This window comes from Mirounga leonina, unplaced genomic scaffold (genome assembly GCF_011800145.1).
Source record: "Mirounga leonina isolate KUSES-001 unplaced genomic scaffold, KU_Mleo_1.0 Mir_166, whole genome shotgun sequence".
NCBI lineage: Eukaryota > Metazoa > Chordata > Mammalia > Carnivora > Phocidae > Mirounga > Mirounga leonina.
The window spans coordinates 527,289-549,823 of record NW_023270418.1 but is presented as its reverse complement, the minus strand read 5'-3'; the positions used below and the strand labels follow the sequence as shown (position 1 = coordinate 549,823).

General features: G+C 40.2%; 1 protein-coding gene across 4 annotated transcripts in view; it reads right to left on the bottom strand.

Annotated features, from left to right (window-relative positions):
- ZDHHC13 (zinc finger DHHC-type palmitoyltransferase 13) overlaps positions 1–22,535 on the bottom strand; it is a 57,991-nt gene that overhangs the window by 10,634 nt on the left and 24,822 nt on the right. For all 4 annotated transcript variants that reach the window (XM_035012433.1, XM_035012435.1, XM_035012436.1 and 1 more), the window contains 6 exons: positions 20,767–20,900; positions 17,501–17,601; positions 4,540–4,664; positions 3,611–3,673; positions 2,606–2,699; positions 1,322–1,405 (listed from right to left, as the gene is read on the bottom strand). In XM_035012433.1, coding sequence (XP_034868324.1) covers positions 1,322–1,405; positions 2,606–2,699; positions 3,611–3,673; positions 4,540–4,664; positions 17,501–17,601; positions 20,767–20,900 — 601 coding nt within the window. The remainder of the gene's footprint in view (positions 1–1,321; positions 1,406–2,605; positions 2,700–3,610; positions 3,674–4,539; positions 4,665–17,500; positions 17,602–20,766; positions 20,901–22,535) is intronic.

The window sequence follows — 22,535 nt, the reverse complement described above, 5'->3', positions numbered from 1 at the left end:
GAAAGGAGATCAGGGATCTCAACCTTCTGACTATTAGATCCATTTGAGATAGTGACGGTCACATTGAGCTTACAAAAGCATTCCCTACTGATCATAGACACCCAAGGTGTCAGACAAGAAAGGGGCTGACAAGGTAACTGAAGCCCTCTCCATGCCTATGGCAGGGCAAAAAAGAAACCAGTTCACATAGATATTAAGCATCTTTAAAAATGAAACCCCAAACAAACCAAAACTTGTAATACTGGATGTTTCTGGGGAGGGGAACTGGGAGGCTTAGGGACAGAGTAGGAAGATTTATTTTTCAAAAACTAAACAAAATTTAAACTAAAGAAAGCTGGGGGCCGGGGAAGGCAGGGGGGGTGGTACTTAGGATGCTAAGGGAAAAAGAAAATAAAGTAGAAAAAAACATTCCTAACATCTTCCTGAATCATTCCACATTTTAGCTCAGGATATAAACTAGTGTGCTACTGGCAAAATCTAAGACCTGAGCATGTATATAACAGGAGGGTGGGTGGAAACAGATTCGTAGTGAGGCCAGATTCTCCCAAAGCCTTCAAAATAAGCAAGAAATAAACAGTTAAGGCCAAAATAAACTACAAGCGCTATACGTTTTCCCAGTTAGGTTTGCGAAGCATAGCCATGCAATTGTTAAGAGCTAACCCAAATCCTTCTTGCTTCAATGTAAACCCTGTTCTTCTTGGTCAATCACCTTGGAACAGCTGGATGTCACTCCCTACGTGAGCCCCCTACATGCCTGTTCACACTGCTACTGAGAAGTTATTTTCCCTTCTCAGGGATGCAGAATAAATGGTCTAAGGTTTTCTTCTAAGACATTACTTCCAAACTTTCAAAGACTACTAGTTGTCCCATTAGTCCTGTGACAACATTTATCAAATAGCATGGACGTTCAGGCTTTTGTTCCTTCTCTCCTGTGATCACTTCCTCCCACCCTTAACCTCTCCATGGCCAACCTGTTCTTTTTCCTATTTTTTTTTACTTCTTACTTCCCTAGTTTTGTTCCTGAGCAGCTAATTTTTCCTCACTTCACTAGGTGATAAATCTACACTCTGCCTTAAATGAATTTGTATTATTGACCACTTCTCAAATTCATCAAGGTCACTTTAGGTGAGGTACAATCTCTTGCCAAGTGCTAACAACTAATCTCTTTGAGCATTTCTTGCAGCTTCCCAATGCTGAGTCTTAGAGGCAGCCGTTTCATTTCTGCCGTCACCCAGGCAGAATGTGATATACAAGAATTTACCAAGAAAAGTGCATGTGGGTATGGGTTCATGAGCTTACTGTAAGAAAAATTTATACTTACAGATGAAAGATTCATATATAATCCAATCACAAACGATGGAAAGGAAAAATAAGAAGAATATGTAATAGCGATGGTTGCCAAAACCTACATCAAAAAGAAAAAAACATATTTAATACTTTCTTACAATGATTTTCCAGATCAAGACCTTATTCACCCCTATCCTGTCAAAAGCCTTCACCAAAGTAAAAAATAAGCTTATGCTTTGCCTTTAAATACCACCACACCAAAACCAAACAGCTCTGATATCATGGTCAATTGTCCATGTTAGCTGAACTAATATTTATTTGTTGCTTACCTAAAAGACATCATTTTTGGACAGAACAAGATTTACTAGACACATGCAGCTCTAGGATGGCCTATAACTGCGCTGGAGGAAGGTGAGAAGGCAGGACTTTGGGCAAACCATACCCTATCTCTTCCTTCCATGTAGCGAGTTTAAGAAGTACAATTTTGGAACATCAAGGATCCACTTGATCAGGGGAATAGAGAAAATGAATCTGAAGAGCAGCAAATAGATATGGACTCATTACTGTTGCTTTTTCAGCCTGCTATAATGCTAACCATCCCATCTTTACAGTGGGATGGGGTCCATGAAGCTTGGGGCCCTAAGAATTACCTCTTCACCTATTCTCTAGGAATAGCAGAGAACATCAAAATGCACCAAAGAAACACGACTGTGAAGCAGCCTTTTGTTCAAGATTTTAAAAGCATTTCCTCTGCCGAAGACAAATGACCATAGTTCCTCTGCAGTTCCTCATAATATACCCCTGGTTTTTACAGTGACCGCTCAGAGGAAACTCAGGGCTATAGACCAGGACAAGGACTACTCCCCATCATCTCTGGTTCTGGCTCCTACCTGAGCTTTGAAGGAGGCAAGTGGAGAAGTAAATGAGAGAGACAAGTCACAAAACATGGTAAGAACCTGGTAATTTGGTATAGAAGAGTGGTATTACTAAAATAACCTCAAGCAAATAATTTACCTTTTATATTTTTTCACCTCTAAAATGGAGATAGTAATACCAAACTCAAAGGTGTGCCCTGATGATCAAATAGGATACTATATTCAAAAATGCTTTATAAACTCTAAAATACTATACAAATCACATTCATTATTATCAACATGGACAGTTTTCCAGAAGTGTTAAACCGTGAAAAGGATTCTCAGATAAGGAAGAGCTATAAAATGGACCCCTTAGATGCCCTTTCATTTTTTCTATGAATCACACACATAGCTAAATATATGCTTAACTTCATAGTGTTAACTAAAAAAATTCAATCTCTCACCTATGCACCGTCCAGTCCACAGACAATGCTGATCATATCGAGCGACACAGGAGTTACACACGTGGCAGTGCAGTGACCTTAACGGCTTCCTTATCTAATGGGCAATAAGACAGGTCTGAGCAAAAATCAGCGTCTTAAAGTGGTAACAAATCACAAGCAAAATCTTACTCCTAAGTCATAAAGACATGGGCACAAATAATCCTAAATAGATCATCAGTTCACACAGAGGCTCTGGAATGCCTTATTAATATCTACTTCCAAATATCTATTTTGATTAGGCCATCACTAAAAGGGATTTGACTTCCAGATCCCAGTCACACTGACCAAGGGGAAGTGAGGCAGTAGCAGGCGGCAGAATTGAGCACTGGATTAAGAAAAAGGAAAAAGGAAACCCAAGTTACATTTCTGGCTCTGCCAATAATTTGAGGAAAGTTACTTCCTCCCTCTAGGCCTTGATTCCTCAACTGCAAAATGAGAGGTTTCACTAGGTGGTTTCTAGGGTCATTGTGAGCCTCTGACTTGAAGTTAGTTCTAATACGTGCTTCACGGCGGGAAAAAGCAATCAAAACACACTACGGATCATTCAGAGATTTAACCACGGGCAACTTCAAGAAACTATAAACATCATTCCCTCATACGCTCAAGGCAGAAAACTATTCTGACAGTAATACAAAATTAGAACCTGGTAAAAACGAAGGTGTACAAATATACCATGAAGATTTAACAAAGGCTTACATGAGAAATGTTACCAAGAATTTGCTTTCTTTTTTTTTTTTAAAGATTTTATTTATTTATTTGAGACAGAGAGAATGAGAGAGAGAAAGCACATGAGAGGGGGGAGGGTCAGAGGGAGAAGCAGACTCCCCGCCGAGCAGGGAGCCCTATGCAGGACTCGATCCAGGGACTCCAGGATCATGACCTGAGCCGAAGGCAGTCGCTTAACCAACTGAGCCACCCAGGCGCCCCAAGAATTTGCTTTCTTACTACGGGAAAAAAAAGACTCACAAGACAGGATGTACAAAATGTTCTGAAGTCCAGACAGCCAGTCTCTGCAAGGGTGATGATATTCTGAAAGGCATGAAATTTGACCTTATGATTACATTTTACTAGGGAATGTATAATGCATGGTTATATACCATTCTCACAGCTCTCTCTCCAAACTCAGGTAGCCAGAGAAGCAATGTGGAATACTTGCCACCAAATCATCCTGTACCCGAAAATAATGTTGACTTTTCAAAGCTGCATTTTCAACCACAGCCAATAAATTAGAATGCACAAAAATTACACCTCCTCTTCTCTCCTTTGAATGGCTAGCATCTCCCAGTTATAATCTGCTAGAGAAAAATACATACACACATATACACTCATAAAAACAACAACAACAACAACAAAACCCATCAGTAGACACCAGAACTGATAGTTATAAGCACCATGGGCTTGTCTTTCAAGAACACTGGCTAGAAGTAACAAAGACATTCATACTCTCCCTGACTTCTAAACATTCACAAGCGAAGGAAGCCATGCATGGCAACTGACAGCTTCGCATCTGAGGAAGAGGAGGGCATCTCTTGTCAATAAGGACTCCTCCCTTGCCCCTGCCTGCTTACTCTCCATGTATTAAATTGGGGGAACTTAAGCTAAATGATCATTATCTCAGTGTTACTATAAAGAAATCGAGATCATGTTTGCTAACAGAAATTACATTTGAAAAAGTCTTGGTGGGTATGACCTTAAGAGAAAATAAAAATATTTTTGAAAATTTTTATATAAATAAACGAAAGCATGACAGTGGAGAAATCTCAACTTTGTTGATGTATGTTGCATCTATTACGTACCAGACACAAGAGATCCAGCCATGACAAACACCAACATTGCTATGACCTCCTTATTAAAAAAAAAAAAAAAAAAAAAGTAACATTATAAAGAAAGCTCACCGTTTTCCTTTCTTCTTCAGAAACTTTGGTGAAGCCTGGATCTGTTGCCCAAGTCTTGTAGAAAAAGTAGAGGAAGCCTATTATGCTGAGAAGGAAAGCAAAATAGAAAGGGGTGCCTGCTAGATGTGAGAGCCACGTTAAGGAATGTATCAACTTCCACTAAGAACGGTATAATTATGACCTAAGCAAATTTCATCATTGGTGCCTGAGAATCTCTCTGCATTCTATCCTCACTTTCTGTTATGTATACATATCCCTGCCACCAAACCTGGCCCCATCCTATGTTCTAATCCTACAGGAATTTGCTCATAGTTGCTAATAATTAATCCTTCCCGATTAGTTAAAACTCATGAAATATTGATAGGAATAGTTGCAATGTATGAGGAACATCCTGACGACTGAAAAACATTCCAGATCCAAATAAATTAACCTCTCATGATGTAACTATGGCTCTCCTGTAAGCATCGAAAAGAATATTTATTGATCATTTTTAAAAAATCATTCAAAGAAACAAACCACTTGATTCAGAGATTCCAACTGAAAATATTTCTTTATATATTAGATAAATGCTTGCAAAAATTTCCTAATGGAAAGTTTAATAACAAATTCTTGTCATGTATTAGGCTGTATTAATTTAGAAATACACAAAAAAATTGCTCTCTTTGCAAAGTAATTACAAATCAAATACTATTTTGGGAAAGGAACATATTACAGACACAAGATAAAAAGTATTTCAAGGATAAACATTACCCATTTTGAAATGATATAAATTCTTTGTATGAAAAGTAAAATTTTGCTCTAGGGAAAGATAAATGAAGGTGCACTAAGTAATAAGCCAATACACCAGTAGTAAACCAATTCTCCTTGCCCAATTTAAATCAATATTGACACAGTAACTTTATCTGCCTTCCAAGGTATTATCAAGCTTTTTTTTTTTTTTGAGATTTTATTTATTTATTTAAGGGGAGAGAGAAAAAGTGAGTGAGCATGAGTGGGGTGGGGGGTGGAGGGGAGAGGGAGAGGGAGAAACAGACTCCCGGGTGAGCAGGGAGCCTGACGTGGAGCTCGATCCCAGGACCCTGAGATCATGACCTGAGCTGAAGGCAGATGCTTAACCAACTGAGCCCCCAAGGCGCCCCTCAAGCTGTCTTGTGCCAAACTCTGGAGTGGAAAAGATGGCCATAAATAGCCTCTAAACCCTTGCTATTTAAAGTGTGGTCCATGGACCCACAGCAATGGCTTTACCTGGGAGCTTGTTAGAAAGGCAGAACTTCAGACCTCACCCCAGATCAGACCCTGGATTTTAACAAGATCCTGAGGGGATCCACATGCACATTACAGTTCAAGAAGCACTGTTCCAACCCACAAAAACCACCAGCAGCAACCAGAACATCTGGTTCAGGTAGGCAGGAGCAAACCTTGCTGGTTAAATTTATCAGTTTGTCTGCAGAAGGGCCTGGCTTTAAGAAAGAGATAGGATCGGGGCGCCTGGGTGGCTCAGTCGTTAAGCGTCTGCCTTAGGCTCAGGTCATGATCCCAGGGTCCTGGGATCGAGCCCCACATCGGGCTCCCTGCTCTGCAGGAAGCCTGCTTCTCCCTCTTCCACTCCCCCTGCTTGTGTTCCCTCTCTCACTGTCTCTCTCTCTGTCAAATCTTTAAAAAAAAAAAAAAAAAAGAGGATCTAGAAGAGTTGTGTGAAATGGAATTCCAACAAATAAAGCTTACTTAGAATGAATTAAGAACACTATTATAGAGTACGTAAGTCAAGACCTTTAAAGTAACACATCCTGCTTTCTTCCCATAGAATCTTTTTTTTTTAATTTTTTTATTCTTATGTTAATCCCCATACATTACATCATTAGTTTTAGATGTAGTGTTCCATGACTCATTGTTTGTGCATAACACCCAGTGCTCCATGCAGAACATGCCCTCCTCAATACCCATCACCAGGCTAACCCATCCTCCCACCCCCCTCCCCTCCAGAACCCCCAGTTTGCTCCTCAGAGTCCATCGTCTCTCATGGTTCGTCTACCCCTCCGATTTCCCCCCCTTCATTCTTCCCCTCCTGCTACCTTCTCCTTTTTTTTTTCTTCTTAACATATATTGCATTATTTGTTTCAGAGGTACAGATCTGAGATTCAACAGTCTTGCACAATTCACAGCGCTTACCAAAGCACATACCCTCCCCACTGTCTATGACCCAGTCACCCCCTCCCTCCCACCCCACCCCCCACTCCAGCAACCCTCAGTTTGTTTCCTGCGATTAAGAATTCCTCATATCAGTGAGGTCATATGATACATGTCTTTCTCTGTTTGACTTATTTCGCTCAACATAATACCCTCCAGTTCCATCCATGTCATTGCAAATGGCAAGATCTCATTCCTTTTGATGGCTGCATAATATTCCATTGTATATATATATACCACTTCTTCTTTATCCATTCATCTGTCGATGGACATCTTGGCTCTTTCCACAGTTTGGCTATTGTGGACATTGCTGCTATAAACATCGGGGTGCACGTACCCTTTCGGATCCCTACTTTTGTATCTTTGGGGTAAATACCCAGTAGTGCAATTGCTGGATCATATGGTAGCTCTATTTTCAACTTTTTGAGGAACCTCCATACTGTTTTCCAGAGTGGCTGCACCAGCTTGCATTCCCACCAACAGTGTAGGAGGGTTCCCCTTTCTCCGCATCCTCGCCAACATCTGTCATTTCCTGACTTGTTAATTTTAGCCATTCTGACTGGTGTGAGGTGGTATCTCACTGAGGTTTTGATTTGGATTTCCCTGATGCCGAGCGATGTTGAGCACTTTTTCATGTGTCTGTTGGCCATTTGGATGTCTTCTTTGGAAAAATGTCTGTTCATGTCTTCTGCCCATTTCTTGATTGGATTCTTTGTTCTTTGGGTGTTGAGTTTGATGAGTTCTTTATAGATTTTGGATACTAGCCCTTTATCTGATATGTCATTTGCAAATATCTTCTCCCATTCTGTCCGTTGTCTTGGTTTTGTTGACTGTTTCCTTTGCTTTGCAAAAGCTTTTTATCTTGATGAAGTCCCAATAGTTCATTTTTGCCCTTGCTTCCCTTGCCTTTGGCGATGTTTCTAGGAAGAAGTTGCTTCAGCTGAGGTCGAAGAGGTTGCTGCCTGTGTTCTCCTTTAAGATTTTGATGGATTCCTGTCTCTCACTGAGGTCTTTCAACCATTTGGAGTCTATTTTTGTGTGTGGTGTAAGGAAATGGTCCAGTTTCATTCTTCTGCATGTGGCTATCCAATTTTCCCAACACCATTTCTTGAAGAGACTGTCTTTTTTCCATTGGACATTCTTTCCTGCTTTGTCCAAGATGAGTTGACCATAGAGTTGAGGGTCCATTTCTGGGCTCTCTATTCTGTTCCATTGATCTATGTGCCTGTTTTTGTGCCAGTACCATACTGTCTTGATGATGACAGCTTTATAATAGAGCTTGAAGTCTGGAATTGTGATGCCGCCAGCTTTGCTTTTCTTTTTCAACATTCCTCTGGCTATGCGGGGTCTTTTCTGGTTCCATACGAATTTTAGGATGATTTGTTCCATTTCTTTGAAAAAAGTGGATGGTATTTTGATGGGCATTGCATTGAATGTGTAGATTGCTCTAGGTAGCACTGACATCTTCACAATATTTGTTCTTCCAATCCATGAGCATGGAACGTTTTTCCATTTCTTTGTGTCTTCCTCAATTTCTTTCATGAGTATTTTATAATTTTCTGAGTACAGATCCTTTGCCTCTTTGGTTAGATTTATTCCTAGGTATCTTATGGTTTTGGGTGCAATTGTAAATGGGATTGACTCCTTAATTTCTCTTTCTTCTGTCTTGTTGTTGGTGTATAGGAATGCCACTGACTTCTGTGCATTGATTTTATATCCTGCCACTTTACTGAATTCCTGTATGAGTTCTAGCAGTTTTGGGGTGGAGTCTTTGGGGTTTTCCACATAAAGTATCATATCATCTGCAAAAAGTGAGAGTTTGACTTCTTATTTGCTGATTTGGATGCCTTTTATTTCTTTTTGTTGTCTGATTGCTGTGGCTAGGACTTCCAATACTATGTTGAATAGCAGTGGTGATAGTGGACATCCCTGCCGTGTTCCTGACCTTAGGGGGAAAGCTCTGTTTTTCCCCATTGAGAATGATATTCGCTGTAGGTTTTTCATAGATGGCTTTTATGATATCGAGGTATGTACCCTCTATGCCTATACTCTGAAGAGTTTTGATCAAGAAAGGATGCTGTACTTTGTCAAAGGCTTTTTCTGCATCTATTGAGAGGATCATATGATTCTTGTTCTTTCTTTTGTTAATGTATTGTATCACATTGATTTGTGGATGTTGAACCAACCTTGCAGCCCAGGGATAAATCCCACTTGGTCGTGGTGAATAATCCTTTTAATGTACTGTTGGATCCTACTGGCTAGTATTTTGGTGAGAATTTTTGCATCCATCTTCATCAGGGATATTGGTCTGTAATTCTTTTTTTTTTTTTTAAGATTTTATTTATTTATTTGACAGAGAGATAGAGAGAGAGCACAGATAGAGTGGCAGGCAGAGGGAGAGGGAGAAGCAGGCTCTCCGCTGAGCAGTGAGCCCAATGCGGGGCTTGATCCCAGCACCCTGGGATCATGACCTGAGCTGAAGGCAGACGCTTAACCGACTGAGCCACTCAGGCGCCCCTTTAATTCTCCTTTTTGATGGGGTCTTTGTCTGGTTTTGGGATCAAGGTAATGCTGGCCTCATAAAATGAGTTTGGAAGTTTTCCTTCCATTTCTATTTTGGAACAGTTTCAGAAGAATAGGTATTAATTCTTCTTTAAATGTTTGGTACAATTCCCCTGGGAAGCCATCTGGCCCTGGGCTTTTGTTTTTTGGGAGATTTTTGATGACTGCTTCAATTTCCTTAGTGGTTAGAGGTCTGTTCAGGTTTTCTATTTCTTCCTGGTTCAGTTTTGGTAGTTGATACATCTCTAGGAATGCATCCATTTCTTCCAGGTTATCTAATTTGCTGGCATAGAGTTGCTCATAATATGTTCTTATAATTGTTTGTATTTCTTTGGTGTTGGTTGTGATCTCTCCTCTTTCATTCATGATTTTGTTGATTTGGGTCATTTCTCTTTTCTTTTAATAAGTCTGGCCAGGGGTTTATCAATCTTGTTAATTCTTTCAAAGAAGCAGCTCCTAGTTTTATTGATCTGTTCTACTGTTCTTTTAGTTTCTATTTCATTGATTTCTGCTCTGATCTTTATTATTTCTCTTCTCCTGCTGGGTTTAGGCTTTATTTGCTGTTCTTTCTCCAGCTCCTTTAGGTGGAGGGTTAGGTTGTGTACTTGAGACCTTTCTTGTTTCTTGAGAAAGGCTTGTATTGCTATATACTTTCCTCTTAGGACTGCCTTTGCTGCATCCCAAAGATTTTGAATAGTTGTGTTTTCATTTTCACTGGCTTCTATGAATTTTTTAAATTCTTCTTTAATTTCCTGGTTGACCCATTCATTCTTCAGTAGGATGCTCTTTAGCCTCCATGTATTTGAGTTCTTTCCAACTTTCCTCTTGTGACTGAGTTCTAGTTTCAAAGCATTGTGGTCTGAAAATAGGCAGGGAATGATGCCAATCTTTTGGTACCAGTTGAGACCTGATTTATGACCTAGGATGTGATCTATTCTGGAGAATGTTCCATGGGCACTAGAGAAGAATGTGTATTCCGTTGCTTTGGGATGGAATGTTCTGAATATGTCTGTGAAGTCATTTGGTCCAGTGTTGTCATTTAAAGTCTTTATTTCCTTGTTGATCTTTTGCTTAGATGATCTGTCCATTTCAGTGAAGGGGGTGTTAAAGTCCCCCACTATTATTGTATTGTTGTCGATGTGTTTCTTTGCTTTTGTTATTAATTGCCTTATATAACTGGCTGCTCCCATGTTAGGAGCATAGATATTTACAATTGTTAGATCTTCTTGTTGGATAGACCCTTTAAGTAGGACATAGTGTCCTTCCTCATCTCTTATTACAGTCTTTGGTTTAAAATCTAATTTGTCTGATATAAGGATTGCCACCCCAGCTTTCTTTTGGTGTCCATTAGCATGGTAAATGGTTTTCCACCCCCTCACTTTCGATCTGGGGGTGTCTTTGGGTCTAAAATGAGTCTCTTGCAGACAGCATATCGATGGGTCTTGTTTTTTAATCCAATCTGATACCCTGTGTCTTTTGATTGGGGCATTTAGCCCATTTACATTCAGGGTAACTATTGAAAGATAGGAATTTAGTGCCATTGTATTGCCTGTAAGGTGACTGCTACTGTATATTGTCTGTGTTCCTTTCTGGTCTATATTGCTTTTAAGGTCTCTCTTTGCTTAGAGGACCCCTTTCAAGATTTCCTGTAGGGCTATGTTTTGTGTTTGCAAATTCCTTTAGTTTTTGTTTGTCCTGGAAGCTTTTTATCTCTCCTTCAATTTTCAATGACAGCCTAGCTGGATATAGTATTCTTGGCTGCATATTTTTCTCATTTAGTGCTCTGAATATATCCTGCCAGTCCTTTCTGGCCTGCCAGGTCTCTGTGGATAGGTCTGTTGCCAATCTAATGTTTCTACCATTGTAGGTTACATATCTCTTCTCCCAAGCTGCTTTCAGGATTTTCTCTTTGTCTATGAGACTCACAAGGGGTGTTGACCTATTTTTATTGATTTTGAGAGGGGTTCTCTGTGCTTCCTGGATTTTGATGCCTGTTTCATTCCCCAAACTAGGGAAGTTCTCTGCTATAATTTGCTCCATTATACCTTCTGCCCCCCTCTCTCTTTCTTCTTCTACTGGGATCCCAATTATTCTAATGTTGTTTCGTCTTATGGTATCGCTTATCTCTCAAATTCTGCCCTCGTGATCCAGTAGTTGTTTATCTCTCTTTTTCTCAGCTTCTTTATTTTCCATCATTTGGTCTTCTATATCACTGATTCTCTCTTCTGCCTCATTTATCCTAGCAGTTAGTGCCCCCATATTTGATTGCACCTCATTAATAGCCTTTTTGATTTCAACTTGGTTAGATTTTAGTTCTTTTACTTCTCCAGAAAGGGTTTCTCTAATAACTTCCATGCTTTTCTCAAGCCCAGCTAGTATCTTTAAAGTGATGATTCTGAACTCTAGATCTGACATCGTACTAATGTCCGTATTGAGTAGGTCCCTGGCAGTTGGTACTACCTCTTGTTCTTTTTGTTGAGGTGATTTTTTCCATCTTGTCATTTTGTGCAGAGGAGAATAGATTAATGAGAGAACAAAATGCTAGCAGAGTAACAACGTCCCCAGAAAATATACTCTAAACAAATCAGAAAAGACCTGAAACAGTGGGAAAAGAAAGGGAAAGAGAGAAAAAAGAAAAAGAAAAAGATAAAGATAAAAACAAACAAAAACAGAACAAAACAAAACAACAAAAAAACCAGAATGTGATCAAATATGATCAGGCTGGTATCTTGCCATAAACCATGATCCGTGGCACTGTCCCGTGAGGGTTCCATGCCCCGCTTAGCTACCGGAGTGACATCCCTTAGCAGAGCAGACTTTTAAATACCAGACTTTTAAATATCAATATCAAAATCTAGTGCCACACACTAGATTTTGGGTGTATTTTGGTCTGTTAAAAGAAAGTGCCTCCCAAAATTTTAAAGAAAGAAAAACTTATATATGTACAAAAATAAGGGTTGATATGATGAAGGGCTGGAATATGACTGTAAAGATGCAAATTATAAAAAATTTTATAAAAGGAATTGATAAGTTGTTTGAAAAAAGAAAGAAGAGGATTTAAAAAAAGAAAAAAGAAAAAAGAAAAAAAAGGGAGAGAATGTGATCAGGCAAGGGAGTAGAAAAAAAACATATACTAGAGATTTAGGGTATATTTTGATCTGTTAGAAGAAACTATCTCAAAATTTTAAAGAGAGAACAACTTATATATATATGCCAAAAATACGGGTAACTACTATGAAGGGATAGAATATGACTCTAAAAATGAAAAATAAAAGTGTTTTTTTAAAAAAGGGATTGATAAGATGTTGGTTGAAAAAGGGAAAAAGAAAAATTCAAAAAAAAAAAAGAAAAAAAGACAGTTAAAAATAAATAAATAACTTTGAAAGACTAAAGAATCATGGTAAAAAAGCCATGAATTCTATGTGTAGTATTCCCCTAGCGCGGGAGTTCTGCCGTTCTCATTGATCGGTAAACTTGGTCTTGGCTGGCTGTTCTCGCTGATCTTCTGGGGGAGGGGCCTGTTGCCGTGGTTCCCAGATGTCTTTGCCGGAGGCGTAACTGCCCCGCCCTTGCCCCCTCCCAGCTAAGTAATCTGCTCAGGTTTGCTCTCAGGAGCTTCTGTTCCCTGCAAGCTTTCCGTACAGCTTTGGAGGCGGAGAGTGAAAATGGTGGCCTCCCAATCTCCACCCCAGAGGAGCCGAGAACTCGGGGTCCCGCTCCTCAGTGAGCTCCCAGAGAAAAGCAGTCAGTCACTCCTGGCTCCCCGGTCTCCGGCCACACTCCGTGCTCACCTGGCCTGTGACCGCGCATTTCTATCTCTGGCACCCGACCCCGGGTGGAGTCTCCAAACCCAGCAGATCCCTGCAGTGAGCTCCTGCGCTGCTCCTCCTGGGGAAGAAGGGGAGTCTCCCCGGATCTGCCGCTTGTTGGGTCCCTGCTGGAGGAGCAGTGGCCGGACTGTGCCACAGATCACGATTTATGGCAACCCCGAGCTGAGAGCCCGCGCCTGGGCTTCGTCTCTGCAGCCGGCTTCCCTGCTCCGTTACCTGGGAGCTCTGCCACACTCAGGCACCCCCGGTCTTTCTGTGACCCCAAGGGTTCTGAGACCACACTGTCCCGTGAGGGTTCCACCCCCCACTTAGCCACCGGAGTGACGTCCCTCAGCGGAGCAGACTTTTAAATGTTCCGATTTTGTGCTCCGCAGCTCTATCACTTGCCAGAAGTGGCCGACGGAGGCCCCTCCCCCACCGTCTATCCTCCTGAATATCGCCTCTGATTCACTTCTCCGCACGTCCTACCTTCCAGAAAGTGGTCGCTTTTCTGTTCAGAGAGTTGTTGCTCTTCTTTTCTTTGATCTCCTGTTGAGTTTGTAGGTGTTCAGAATGGTTTGATCCCTATCCTGCTGAATTCCTGAGAGGAGATGAAATCCAGGTTTCCTACTCCTCTGCCATCTTGCTCCACCCTCCTTTTCCCAAAGAATCTTGATCAACACACATGACACATCCTCAAAAATACATTCAGCTGAATCATATGATTCAGCATACTGAGCTGACCCAACTCCGGGCTCCTGTTCTAAATAACTTTCAAAACAAATCCCAGGAGAACTCACTGGAGCCTCTCTCTCTCCAAGTAAAATGAATGCATTCTATCTTCTCACATAAAAGCCAAATGTTCCTTGCTTCCATGCCCTTGCTTTGTGTGGTTCATTAACCTCAAATGCTCCCCACTGCCCCCATCTACTTCTGGAAGTACACTTTGAAGATGTCCAAGCCCTAACTGCCTTCAAGACCTAACATATTCTACTTCCCCTTGAAGGTCTTTCTTGATTGCCTACAGAGAAGAATTCTTTCCCTTCCCTGAAACTAAAGATGCCTGTTCTGTGGTACTTAGACCTTATACACACCTCAGCCTCCCCAGTTACCTTGTGACTCTTTGCAGTTAAAAAGTCTTTGGGCGCCTGGGTGGCTCAGTCGTTAAGCATCTGCCTTCGGCTCAGGTCATGATCCCAGGGTCCTGGGATCGAGTCCCATATCGGGCTCCCTGCTCCACGGGAAGCCTGCTTCTCCCTCTCCCACTCCCCCTGCTTATGTTCCTGCTCTCACTATGTCTCTCTCTGTCAAATAAATAAATAAAATCTTTAAAAAAAAAAAAGTCTCTCAATATGGAACTGAAATTTGCCTTTCTGTAACTTGGGACTGTTTTTCATTCCATAGATCCTGTAGCTCTACACTAAACATCTACACTATAGCTGCCCCATTCCATACAATGCACTGGCTTCCGAATGATAAACTTCGGAACACGTGACAGTGGAGGGCAGTGCTCACACCTCCAGGATAGGCAGCAACCTTGTTCCTTATGCAGTACAGCCTCCTGGTCATGTTCTGCTTATGCTCCTGTTTGTCTAGGTCTCTCTCACAAGAACAGAATTCAAAACAGAGCAAACACACTTCAGGGTTGTCCTGACCAGTGCCAGGGACAGTGCAACTGCTGTTGTCCTTTACAGGGACACTCACATCCTTGTACTACTACTGGAGAATACAGCGGCTTCCATGGCAGCTAGGTCACTCCCTACAAGAGGCTTTTAGTCAAAGCTCTTACTCTTACACCTGAACCGAGGCTGGGTCACTCCCTCCGCAACAAGCCAGAAGCACAGACGTAACGCTCTGTGTGTCACCATTTCTGAGTCTTAATCTTACCTCCAAACGCATCAGTAAGGTCCTATCTTTTCCATTTGATCCTGCCTCAGAAAAGCCAAATACATTAATGCTGAACATATAAAAGGCACCAAAAGGAAGTGATCTTCTGAGGAACCAACCTAGAGTTTCCCTTAAACTTAACTTCAGCATGCAGCCTTCCACACAGATTTTATTCATAAGAGTAATTAATAATGAAATAGGTATTATTTAGAAAATGCCTATTATGCAATGGGGCCAGCATTTTACAGACATCATAGCATAATAATCCTTGCAGCCATCCCATGAACTTTTTTTAATAGCAAAACTGAGACTCAGAGAAATTAAATAATGTGCCCAATGGTACGTGACGAGTCAGAAAAAGAACCAAACTCAAACTCATTCTTTCTGATTCCAAAGATGGTACTCTTTCCGCAGCGCCCCAGACACTCTTCCCATAATGGGCTGTGGGGAGGGAAAGCTCCCACACGATCCAGACTTGGCAACCTGAGATAAGATTAGTCTATATACTCAGGATGGGTCTTTACAGGGTAGCACCTCAATTCATACCCAGAGCAGTTCAAACAGCATTTAACATTCAGCTCTCAAAACACTGATCTGACGGCAGAAGTATGCCACCTACTGACTGGCATGCACTCACCAGCAGCAGGTTCATATGGGTGCGTGGGTCAAAGGGCTTTCTGCTGTTTGTGCAAGGAAAATATCCCATCCTGTCAACTCTGACATCGTAAGAATCTGTCTAGCTTTGGAAATCAATTCTTCTGACTAATGGCATCTTCACAAATGGTGAGCTGCTTGTAATGAAACTCACCTGAATACTAAGTTCTGTAGTTGAGGCTCTCAAACTACAGTGGAGTTACATTCTTGTTGATATTACTTCTGCAAAGTTGAAATAATTCAATATAAACAGTATCTCACTTTTTGTGCAAAAAGCGAAATAATGTGAATTGCTCAAATCTTAAAAATTCATCAAGAAACACAATTTTAAAAGTGTGTTTACTCCACTGCCACATGGGTTGGTAAACAAAAATACCAGCCATCCCTTAGGATCATGTCAATTATCCCAGAATTTACCAGCCTTGGGATTTTTCCAAGTGATTTTGGGTATATATTGTGCTGTTGTTTTATACACTCATGATTACTTATAAAGTATTTTTATATCACACAGTATCATCCAAGCCTTCATTAAGCAGTGGTCATAAGGCTAGTGCTTAAAAAGCTGCCCCCAAATCAGTAATCATGAGACAAAGGCTGTATGTAGTAACATCTTTGATAAAAGTCAAATGAACTCCATGGTATGCTGCACCATTCATTTACATTAAAGGAATCTGAAAAATATTAGAGATAATGCTCAGAAACAAAAAGCATCACTGAAGTATAAACATGCTATGATGAAATGAAATGTATGCACTCTGAGAACTCATCTGCCTCTCTCACTTTACATTGATTCCCTTGAAAAAAATATTCCTGAATTGAGTATATGCATCTCTCCCACAAACACCATTCTTTCTTTTCAAAAGTACCATTACCAGAAAGAGACATAACACAAGTTAAAGGAGCATGTTTACGGGTACATTTCTATCCACCACATTCCTTCTTCCCCTACCCTATAAAGAAAGCAAGGTTATAATGGCTTCCTAGAGTCTCTGCAAGGGGAGAGAGAAACCTGGAAAGAGGTGGGAAGATAAAAATCAGACAAAATGCCTCCCTCTTAATGGGAGATATAAATAGCTGTAAACCAAGAAGTATGCCCTATCCCCACTTCTGTGTGACTAGGCTTGGTCGACCCTAAGAGCACAATACACCCGTAAGCTGGTCTTGGCCTGAGCCTGGCTCCTCAAGTGATAAACCTATTTCTTAGAGGAGTTTTTTTTTGTTTGAAACCATGGGCTGCCATCCGTTAGTTGGCCATGAAAGAATTAAGTGGGCTGTGACCAGCATTTTTAAAAAGGGAAATAGAATAGGATAAAATAACAAAATTTCAGAGTAAAAGCACACATCAGGAGTGTCAATTTTCTGTTTCACATACGTTTTGGGTGGCAATGTAAAAGTGCTTTTACTGTGGAGTGAGAATCACCACTGTAGAGAGCAACACTTCACTGACTGCTGAGGAGGACATGTTTCCCCGAATACCCCTTCCATACAGGCCATCTTGGTACCCAGAAGATTTAGTAACTGCCGACCAAGTTAAAAGAACCATTTGACCTTGAAGAGAGTATCTCAAGGCAGTACAACAAATGTTTATGGGTCCGAGTAAAATAATAATTCATCCTACTGTTTCTTTCCTGGGAGTAATAAATACTAGACCCCTACCGCTTCCATGGTGTGCTCTGAGATTATTTCCGGAACTGAGAAGATTTTCAACACTAAACATTGTCAACCAGAATAATTAAAATGAATACAAATAGGAGTTGCATTCCCTGGATCTCTTCTATTCTAATTCCTAAATTTCTAACACTGGCATTACTATTGTTTAAAGGCAAATGAGATACGCGTTTAAATTTCAGCTTGAAGGATATGAGGAAAGAATAAGATGAACCAAGTCACAAATATCCAAAAAATGGAACTTAGCAGGAAGACCGCTGGTAAGTATACGAGGCTCTTATACCCGACCAAGAACCTGAAAGAAAAAAGGATAAACATATGATACTAGTGAAAACAAGTACGGTCCATATTAATTTTAGTTCTAAGTCCCCTTAAATAATAACAGTAATAATGACAATCCCCTTAAGTAATGGCAGCAGCAACAGCTTCCAGTACCAAGCGCTTCCTGTGTGCCACTTTCCACATGGTAACCGAGAGTTCGTCGCCACCTTGCCCCATTTTCCAAGAGAAAAGTAAAGCGGAGATGCACGTTCCAGTTCTTATAACTAACTTCTACATTATTTTATTCCCCATAACTTTTTATCTGCAATGAATCTTTAGTTCTATTGAGACGTATCATGTGTGTATTTCTCTTTTTGGCATACCATGTTTTCAAATATTCCAAAATACAAAAATTGTAAATACTTGGGAGATTCACCTCACATTTAACACGCTTCCTTCCAGAGGTTAGTAGCATATTTTTAAAAACAAAACAGATGCACACAACCTTAAGCAGTTTCATCCCAAAACCAGCTTGAGAAGCAGACAGGTGACACAAAATGATCTATAAAGGCTAAAAGTGGCACCTGTCGTCAGAACGCTAACCCCCTCACTTGGGTAACAAGCAACGTGGAAGGCTACATATCACTTACTCAAATGTTACTATTGGAGTTTCAAAAGAAAAAAAATCTGTCTTTCATGTTAAATACTCAGTATAGTAAATCCATGCATGAACAGAGTTTACCTGGATCTGTTTTAAAATTTATACCAGGAAAAAACAATGTTGATGACAGGTAGGAAAAGGATTTTTTAAGAGCTATCAAGATCATAAGCATAGTTAAGATAAAATATTTCAGAAAAACTAAAGATCCTAAACTTCAGGCACATACAATGTTGCCAGAGTAGGCCAAATGGAGCCCATGTAACCTCCACAGCATTACCTGTTTGAGATTTTGCAGCACAAATGTTTGACTTAATTAAGTAGTGCAGCGAACTACCTATTTGTAAGCATCTGCTACCACGACCTGTCTACTTCTAACTGGCATCACAAGGCAGCCTGGATCAATAAGCAACTGCCCCTGGAGCCTAAATAATAGAAGTCTGCAGCTGCCTAGCTCCATGAAACTGGGTCTCTACAGAAGGGTATGAGAGAAATAAAAGCAGTATGGATAAAGTTGCCATATGCATTTGTCTCCCATTTGAACTGTGTCCATATGCCAAGCCTAGCATATGAAGCCCTCGACTCACTGTCAGCAAAAACAAAAGTTTCATAGAATTTTCGTATAATGTTGGTTTCTAGTAGAAAACAAAACCTCTAATGTTCCTATCCTGGGTGAGGAGATACTGCCAGCCCTTTGAAAAAGCAAAAGCAAAAACCCCAAAGTGATGACTGAGACTCCTGGGGATCTGGCTTAAAATTTCCTTTGGCAACTGAGTCAATCTAAGTAGTGGAAAATGAATAAATATCTCTATGTTACAAGTTTTCTGAATAGCAGACAATTTTAGGCATTTTGTTATTTTTCAGAAAAATAAGTTTTTACTTTACATTTATATTCTAATTAATTTCCAGCCGACTGTCTGAGTGTCTCTTGAGTGACCAAGAATAAGATTCTTCTAACACTTTGTTTTTTCTCATGACTTAAGCAGCTCATGCTTATTCCAGAAAATGCTGGCAAGCAACAAAGGGCATAGGAATACTGAACACCACACCCTGAAGAGAGCAATACTGTATTTCCTTTTAGATCCTTTTCTATGGGTCATCATCATTACATTTTTCTTTCATTCAGTAAATGAAAATATTGAACAAGAGAAACAAGTTTCCTGCTTATAGGGGCCTTAACACTCCAGGAAATGGTGATTAAGTGCTATGAAGGAAATCAAACAGGGTGATGCAGAGGGTTAGTTGGAGACGGCCTAAGGAGGTGACACTGGACCTGAGGCCTGAATGGTTATGTCTCCTGCTATACAACAACAATATGGTATTGAAACACTTCAGACAAAGACAGAAGCAAGAGCCAAGGCTTGGCGGGGGGGGGGGGGGGGGGGGCAGCATGACCTCAATGTGTTCTAGAAATAGAAAGAAGGTAGAAGAGCAGAGAAGGGAAGAGAGGAAAGAGATGAAATCAGAGGGGAGATCAAATCACATAATACGTCACGGGCAAGGAGTTTGGATTTTATTTTGAAGACACAGAAAAGGAACCAGAGGGCTTTAAGCAGGGAGAAAAGACAGAAACTGATTTATTTGCCTTTTTAAAAGACCGTGCTGATTGCTAAGTGGAGATGAACTATAAAGGGATAATAGCTGAAGTAAGGAGACCAGTTAGGAACCTTGGTCTAGGGTGCCAGCATGGAGACGGAGAGAGCAGACTGACTGGACAAAGAGCAGGAAGGACTTGGTGATTAACTGGATGTGGGAAGGGAAGAATCGAAGATGAAAGTAATCCAAGGATGGCACTCATCATTCACACAGGGAACTGGATGCCATTTTACTGAAAAATGGAAGTGAGAAGAGATTGGGGTGTGGCATGATTATTGAGTAATGTGTGTCAGCCATGGTTCCAACCATTGTAAATGCATTAACCATGAAGCAGGCATTGTCACAATTATCCACATTTTATAGATGAACAAAGTGAGGCACAGAGAGGTAAAGCAACTTAACGTCAGACTGCCGTGTGGTAAAGCCTGACTTGAACCCAGGCAACCTGACTCTTAACCATGACTATATATAATCATGTATAATATTTTCCTAAAAATAGAACCATATGCAGCTACTATTTTATAATTTCCTAAAATTTAATTAGGTTGTTTCAACTATAAAGCATTAAGAGCAAAAATAACAAGCTTAAAATAAGTTTAGATTAAGGAAAAAACATTTCTGAATAATGGGCAAAAATGCTTCACAATGCAAAACAGTCACAAAAATCTTCTCATTATTTACCAAAATCAACAATTCAAAAAGTGAGCTAAGGATCTTTATTTTCCATCAATTGCCAGTTCAATCAAATTACTGGGTTGACCAATTTGCTTTTAGCTAAAACATATGCTACCAAAGCCCTTCCCTCCCACCACCCCTGAAGAAGTCTCTATGTAGTAAGTAACATTCACAGCTCAATAAAAACCTATGATTCTAGCTAATCGACAATAGAAATAAGTAATCAAATAGAAATGCAATAACCAGCCTTGCAAAAACTAATATACACACCTTGGAAACAAAGATGTCAGAAAAAACAATGTTAATAGAAGACATCCTTTTAAAAGCCAAGAATCTGAATTGAAGTCCAGTATGTATCCAACAGCCCACATGGTAATCACTGAAAGCATCAGCAGCAGGAAGAGCTATTAAGAGATTGAGAATTTTAGAACTTTATGGATTTTACATCCTAAGTTTCTAACAATGATTAGTACAACAAAAGAACTACTTCCTAAATATGTAACAATACAACAGCAGGATACAGAGTTTTTTTCTCTGAAATTGCTGATTGATAAATTTGAAGTCTGAGAAACCACAAATCTTGGAAACAATCTTCTAAAAGCCTTAGACTTTATAAAATATTGCTTAAACATGTTTTCTTTTGCTTTCTTCCCCTCCAAGAAATGGCGGTCTTTTAGAAAAGTGCTAATGAGAGCTAACATTTTTAAAAATAATTTCTTTCAAATAGTAACTACAGGTCAGAAAGCATAAAGCAAAACAAAGGAACCACACAAAAATCAATACACCCAAATCTCAGTGAGGAGAGTACAGGAGTTCCAGCCTGAACACCAGATGGTGCTAGCCCCTAATAAAGAAGGTCAGAGGGAACAAATTTGCAGAAAAGATGACAGTTTAGGGCATGTGGAATTTCAGATGCCTATGGGCATCTAGGAGATCCCCAAGAGGTAGTCAGAAAAAGCAGGTCTACCACCCAGGAGAACATTTTGTACACATCAGTATACAGGCTGGAAAGCGATGAATGAACAACATCCCAAAGACTGTGTACAGGTGGAAAGGGGCGGAATCTTGGCCAACACAAACATTTAAGGGGGAAAAAGCTAAGTCATCAAAAGTCACCAAGAGAGAGTGACCGGTGTGACCAGAAAGGCAGGATGAGAACCAAGAGAAAGGTCCCCATGAAGCCAGAGAAGAGAGTTTCAAGAAAGGAGTAGTTCTCAGTTGTCAAATGTCACACGGAGGCCAAAGACTGAATTAAATCCTCAGGATGCTAATCATTCAGGTTTATTCTGGCAAAGTTAACAATGAAGTATCTAAGAACCAACGGTGTGACTGACTGCACTGAAGCCGGGCTCCACACCGCTGCAATGCAGTCCCTTAACTGCAATATACATGACCTTGGAAGCCAGCAGGGCTTTTGTAACAGCAAAGGGAGAAAACTTATTCTGCCCTATTTTCTTTGATTTTTACTTCTTTAAGTATTCTGAGGATGAATACTTTCAAATGCTATCAAATCTTTAAAATCCTAAATCTAATTTGCATGGCAATATAAAATTAGCAAGTTTAGATTTTTTAAAAAGTAGTAAACTTAGAATCTACAAGCAACATAATCTCAGAACAAAACTATGAATTAAATATGGATCTCAAATTTTAACCCCAGACATTAACACTCCTAGATGAGCCACAGTATTTATTTACTCAATAACTATTCCAGTGCGTACCGTACACTGGGCACTGTTCTAGGTACTTGGGACACATCATGATTTAAGATCTTTCTCTCATGGAGCTTAAATTCTAGCAGAAGATGACAAATAAATGTACTAAGTGATTTAACAGTACATAAATACCTGGATCACACAGAGCCTTATAAGTCACTGTAAGGACTTTGGCTTTTATTGGGACAAAGGGGGAGATATCACAGGATTCTGAGCAGATGAATGACAGGACCTGCCCTACATTTCAAAAGATGCATCTAGCTGCTCCATTAGAATGGACTAGAGGTGAGTGGGGGCAAGGAGATGTCAGACACCTGCAGTAATCTG